Here is a 6,000-nt window from a genome sequence, read left to right as displayed (position 1 = left end):
AAAGGTGATTGAAAATTATCAAATTTTTGGTCAACGGTCAAACTCAACTAACAATGCAAAATTTTAAGGAGAAAACCATTTCTTAAAGTACAACCAAATATCTTCTCAAAAAAAAAAAAAAATACAACTAAATAATTAAGTGTTACTTTAGCTTAATTGGTTGCACATAGGTGTAATTTTTCAAACCAAACATGCCGTTATTAATACAATTAGTTTTCCTTCAATGTAGTGCTAAATAATTACTAGTGTATACAAGTTAAAGATCATAGCCCAGCCCAAAGTGAGCTCTTTAGTTAATAATTCAACCCAAAAAAATGTGGTCCAGTCCAGCGCCCCAATGGTAGGGGTGGATTGGTTAGGTAGCCCACAGGCGCAGTGCTTGGTGTTCTGTTCAGCCACCTCTTCCTTCTCACGCTTTAATGAAGCTTAGAAGCCCAGACATGGCTAACCCAACTTGGCCTGCAAAACAAATTTGGGACGTGCCCCTTTGGGCAGAGAAAGAGGTCCGTTTAGATACGGTTTATTGTTGCTAAAAATTGATTGTTACTCAAAATATTGTAACAAAATAATTTTTAAATATATAAATAATATCGTGGGACCCATTTTTAATATTTTTAATGTGTAAACAGTGCATAAACAGTGAGTAAACAGTGCATGCACAGTATATGCACAGTATTTTTTTCCCAAAAGTCAATAAGTCCGGCTGCTAAAAAAAAAAAAAACTGAAAATGCAACGCCACTTTGAGTGAAACAAAGCGCTATCCAAACCGGCACAGATACTCATCAAATAATTTACCATTTTATTATAAGTTAATTTTATTTTTGCTTTTTTTATGCCATATTTGCGAATTTTACATTACTTTTTGTCTCAGTTTTATTTCAAATAATTTAAGTTTCAGCTTTTTGGAAATAAGCTAAATTTTAGCTTTTTAGTTTTTTTATATTATGCGAATAAGCTATTAAAATAAAATAAGCAATTCTCAATTGGACACGTGTGTTTGGGACTAGTTTATAAACTTTTTTTTTTTTTAGTTTTTAGTTTTTATATATAGTTTTATAAACCTCACTTTTTCTTCCTTTTTCAAAGCAGGTTATACTTTAACATACTTTCAACAAAATATTTTCAATAAAAATCTAAATAAGTTGTTCTCAAACTAATGATCAAAGAAGTGAAATTACTGTGGTATCCTTTGTATTTTTAAAGTTATTTTAGCGTTTTTCTATTGGAGCTATTGCCATTTTTTCATTGGGAAAGTTATTTTGGCATGTCCTATTGGAGCTATTACCATATTTTCCTAGGTAACACACTATTACACTAACCCCGGCGGTCTAAGAGAATAGCACATTTGACCCCAATATCATATCCCAATCACATGTATCTATCTGCACGGTGCTCACCTACACTCAGTATAAATAATTTATTTACTCATGTTTCCTTATCGTCGCAGCTTCTTAAAAAACTATCCTAGCTAGAGAGAGAGAGAGAGAGAGGGAGAGAGTGAAAGTGAAAGAGCTTAGAAACAAAACCTGGTTAGGCTTGAGATGGGTTGGTTGTGGTGGAGACTGTATTGGGGGCTTGTGGCGGTCATATTGATGGAATGTGGTGGCCATGCTGAAGGAGGAGAAGTCACATACGATGGAAGGTCTCTCATCATCGATGGGCAGAGAAAAATGCTCTTTTCGGGTTCAATTCACTATCCTCGTAGCACTCCTCAGGTAATAAAATAAATGACATTCCTCACAATTCTTTTGCCTATTCTTCTTATAGCATTTTCGTTTTGCTTCGAGAGTCCTATTAACAGGTATTTTTAGAACATTTGTTAGCCCATTATTTTGTCGAAAAAATCAATTTTTTTTTCTTCTAAAAATGTTTAAAAATATTTCCTAAATTTAGACATATATTTACTTTTCCTTATATATTTTGTAACTTTTTGTCTTTAGTCTGAGTTTCCGAGACCTTTATGCATCTGTTAATGGCCTTTATCAAGAGTAGCTAGCTAGCTAGAAGTCCAAGTTCCAGCTGTTTGTTCAGAACCCATTAGCTCGCCCAGTTCTACAGCTATTTTTCCTAATAAATAAATGACATTCAACACAATTACACATGCATTCGAGTGCTCATGCATGAGTAAAATGGTTGACCAAAACACTTTCTAGTCTTTTTAATAAGGAGTATCTAGATTTTGAATCTCCCTCCCTATAAAATATGACTAGGGTAGGTGATATATAATTTTTATTTATATTTAAATTTTAAATTATTGCATGAATATTATAAATCCTAATTATATTATATGTAATGTATACAAAAATAATAAAATATCATTTCAATTATCTTAAAACTGTTAAGATAATTGATAAGCCAAAAGTCTTATAAGTTAACCAATAGGTACTTTTTAGTATTTCTAAGCTTAATTGGATAACACTTCTTGATATTATTAATTGAGTGTCCTCTTACTTCAAACTATCAAATTTAAAAGATATAAAAGAAAAAAGTGTGACCAGGTATTAAATGAAATCCTATTTAGATTCTATGTAATGCATACAATAATATATTGCTAAAAGAGGATAGTGTGGAGCTTAATTTTTTTCTTACAGAAAAATGAGATCAAGCAATTTTCTTCTCTTTTTCGGTTAAATGATGAGGCCAGCATAAAGAATATGACATGATTTTTTTTGGCCTTCATTTTTTTTTTCTTTTAATATTTCCCTTTTAAGTTTCCTCGTGCTTGCCACCCAAAAAAAAAAAAAAAAAACCTCTTCCTAACCTACTTGTTACCTCTTTTATTTCCCTTTTAAGTTTCCTCGTGCTTGCCACCCAAAAAAAAAAAAAAAAAACCTCTTCCTAACCTACTTGTTACCTCTTTCCTAACCTTTTTATTTATTTTATGTATTTTTTTTTTCAAGCAAAGCTACTTGGGAAGTGGGAACCATTTTCTCTGTAAAGCACAAAAGATTTTAACCATATATATATAGACAGCTCAAGAATCACATCATTTAATTTGTTTCCTATTGGGTATTGCATCACGGGTAGCAGGAGTACTGTCAAACATTTCGATGATGTTGCATTTTCCTTCCGCATTTTTGTCCTGTATATTGAAGTACATCATGTACCCATATGTCCGATAAAAACAAAAGCCAGGAGTCATGCAGAGGGGGAGTAGGTTTTTTTTTTTCTTTTGAAAGGATCACTGTTGGGGAATAGGAACTCTATAATAGGATTAAGTATGAGTTTGGCGCAAGTTGAAAATTTTAGTTTATTTGCAATTTCAGCTTATTTTTGCTATTATTCATGAGTTTTATTGCACTTTTTGGTATTATTTATGAGTCTCACTATATTATTTAAAAAGTTTTCAATTTTAACTAAATAAATTATTTTCAAGCAGACATTAAATTGCAAATTACTCTCCTAAAGTTAGGATTATTATTATTATTATTATTTTGTCCTCACAGTTTCAAACTTTTAATCTACTCTCATATTATTTGATTTGGCTCCTATTGTCACTTAATCATGTCTAGCTATCTGTTCAGTGCCAAAGTAAAACATATATATATATATATATCTCCAAATTAATTTGAGGGTGCAAAATCAAAACAATCGCAAACATATAGTATATAGGTAAATTCAAAACAAATACAAACATGTATCATTGGCATTGATGGGGTTCAAAATAACGTGATTTTGAATGAAAAAAAAATGCTCTTTTGACCTTAGTTGACACTTAATGAATACCTAATAATTTTCCCTCATTCATGGTGGATGATGGAAAATTTTAATTCCAAAAAATACACAACATTAAGGATGTTAATTAGGGGTATGAAATCCAAATTTTACAACTTTAAAGAAAAAAAAATCAAAATACCATAAACGTTAAGGGTGAAAATTGTAATTTAGTCCTAAAATAATAATAATAACTGTCTAATAAATGAAGTCCACGAGGAAATATATATGTGACATCAATGTTAGCCTTACTAATTATGAATTTACAACATACACAAATGTTTTTAAAGAAAAAAAATTATGATTGACAAACACATACGAGATTGTATCTAAGAAGGGAAATTGTAATTTGGAGTAGATGTGGCCATCTTTGATAGCTAAAGCTAAGGAAGGAGGATTGGACGTCATTCAAACTTATGTGTTTTGGAACCTTCATGAGCCCCAACCTGGTCAGGTTAGTCAAACCCCCTTTTCTCTCTCTCTCTCTCTCTCTCTCATGTGAAGATTTTGTGTTGCGCAGTATGATTTCAGTGGAAGATATAATCTAGTGCAATTCATCAAGGAAATCCAAGCACAGGGGTTATATGCTTGCCTTAGGATTGGACCTTTCATTGAGAGTGAATGGAATTATGGGTACGTACCTAGATTAATTTTCATTTGTTTCTTTCAAGTTTCAATCCAAGAAAAATATCCTACCGGCATTGCAAAGATTGTTAGATTATGAAAAATTATTATTATTCTTTGCTAATTAGATTGTTATTATCATTGATGCTATTATTAAAAGGACAAAATTTGGCTACAAATTAGTCTATAATCATTAGTTACAACTTCACCCAATATTTTTTTTATTGGATATAAATTTTGACAAATCTACTATTAGATGACGATTTTTCTTATATCCTCTATGCTTGCAAAATTTTTAGAAGATTAAAAATCTATAGTTATGTCATTAAATTTCAAAATTTTGTAGTATAAAATTATGGATAAAAAATAAATTTATGAATCGAATAATAATTAACATTCGATTAGCATGAAATTTGACATGCGTGTTAAGAATATAAAAAGCATGTAATCCAACGAGTAGATTTTCAAAATATGTAGTTATGTTAATTATTTTGGGGTTAATTGTAGTCATTGGCTACAACCAAGTTAATTTGTAGCCAAACTTTCTCCTTATTAGAGTAGACCAATTTTAATACCATTCAAATATACTTCTAAACAAAGGGTTTTATGGTCGTTTTTTTCACACACAAGCAGATGTGTGTGTGTGTGTGTGTGTGTGTGTGTGTGTGTGTGTGTGTGGAACACAAGAATTTAAATAGGGTACTTGTGCCACGTATCGTATCCATGGCCGAAGAGTCCATTATCGTGCTGAGGAAGCCACACGTTCAGATAGTAAGGCCATGTCAGTGGCACATTGCCAGAGAAGGTTCTATTATTGAGAAAAAGTTTTAGAGAAGGGGTTAGTCCTAACATGACTGAAGGGATGGTGGCTGCCCCCACATTTAATGCATCCCACCAAACCTCTTAGCTGCATTTATGTGGAGAAGACTTCTGAACAGTGCTACCTTGGCTGCCGCAACTCACAAGGGGTTTAGGAAGGTGTCTGATGGGACAAGCAGTCAAGTGGTGGACTGGACGATCAATAGATGGAGGGCTAAGATCGCCTGAAGGGAGCTATATAATGTGAGAGACCCTCCAAGGAGAAGGGGGTAGAAAATCTATAAAGAAAACACTATAGCATTAAGAACAACAACTGTATTCAAATATAAGGGAAATATATTCAAGAACTACTCTTCTCGGACATGGCCGAGGAAGAATTTATGAGCACCACATTTGTCTATTCATTGTTTTCCTTACTCTCTTACCATTTTTAGCCTATTGAGAGCGTTGTCCACTTCATTGAAGTCTAACTTTTTAGCTCACTTTTTACAAATTTATTGTATTGGGCTCTTTGGGCCTTAATCCATTCATCTTTTGGACCTAAGAACCAAAGCCCACCCCTACGATTGGCACCGTCAATTGGGAAGGCTTGAGCTTTAGTGAGTTTGACGTCCAACCATGGCAGGATTAGGGCAAGATTGGGAGGAGTCTATTGGTTCCCAACATTAGGATCAGTTCCTTAACCTTGAGTGGAGGAGGGACCTTGGGGTTAGTGTGCACACCACGCTAACATTCGTTTCCATTTACATGTAGAATTGAAGGGGAAAAGCTTCCCTGATGTTTTACCCAGCCAACATTCACCATGTACAATGGACAAACGGATCCCGTGGAGCATGTGAGCC

The 6,000-nt window shown here is 33.1% G+C and overlaps 1 protein-coding gene across 1 annotated transcript in view; it reads left to right on the top strand.

Annotated features, from left to right (window-relative positions):
- Positions 1-1,374: 1,374 nt before the first annotated feature.
- The window catches only part of LOC112023344 (beta-galactosidase 6-like), a 33,978-nt gene continuing 29,352 nt past the window's right edge, over positions 1,375-6,000 (top strand). The window contains exons 1-3 of the mRNA XM_065781294.1: positions 1,375-1,716; positions 4,074-4,169; positions 4,236-4,348. Of these exons, the coding sequence (XP_065637366.1) occupies positions 1,543-1,716; positions 4,074-4,169; positions 4,236-4,348 (383 nt within the window). The 5' untranslated portion in view covers positions 1,375-1,542. The remainder of the gene's footprint in view (positions 1,717-4,073; positions 4,170-4,235; positions 4,349-6,000) is intronic.

This window comes from Quercus suber, unplaced genomic scaffold, assembly GCF_002906115.3.
Source record: "Quercus suber isolate HL8 unplaced genomic scaffold, Cork oak 2.0 scaffold_262, whole genome shotgun sequence".
Lineage (NCBI taxonomy): Eukaryota > Viridiplantae > Streptophyta > Magnoliopsida > Fagales > Fagaceae > Quercus > Quercus suber.
The sequence above is the reverse complement of the archived record's forward strand: the minus strand, read 5'-3'. Positions and strand labels throughout refer to the sequence as shown.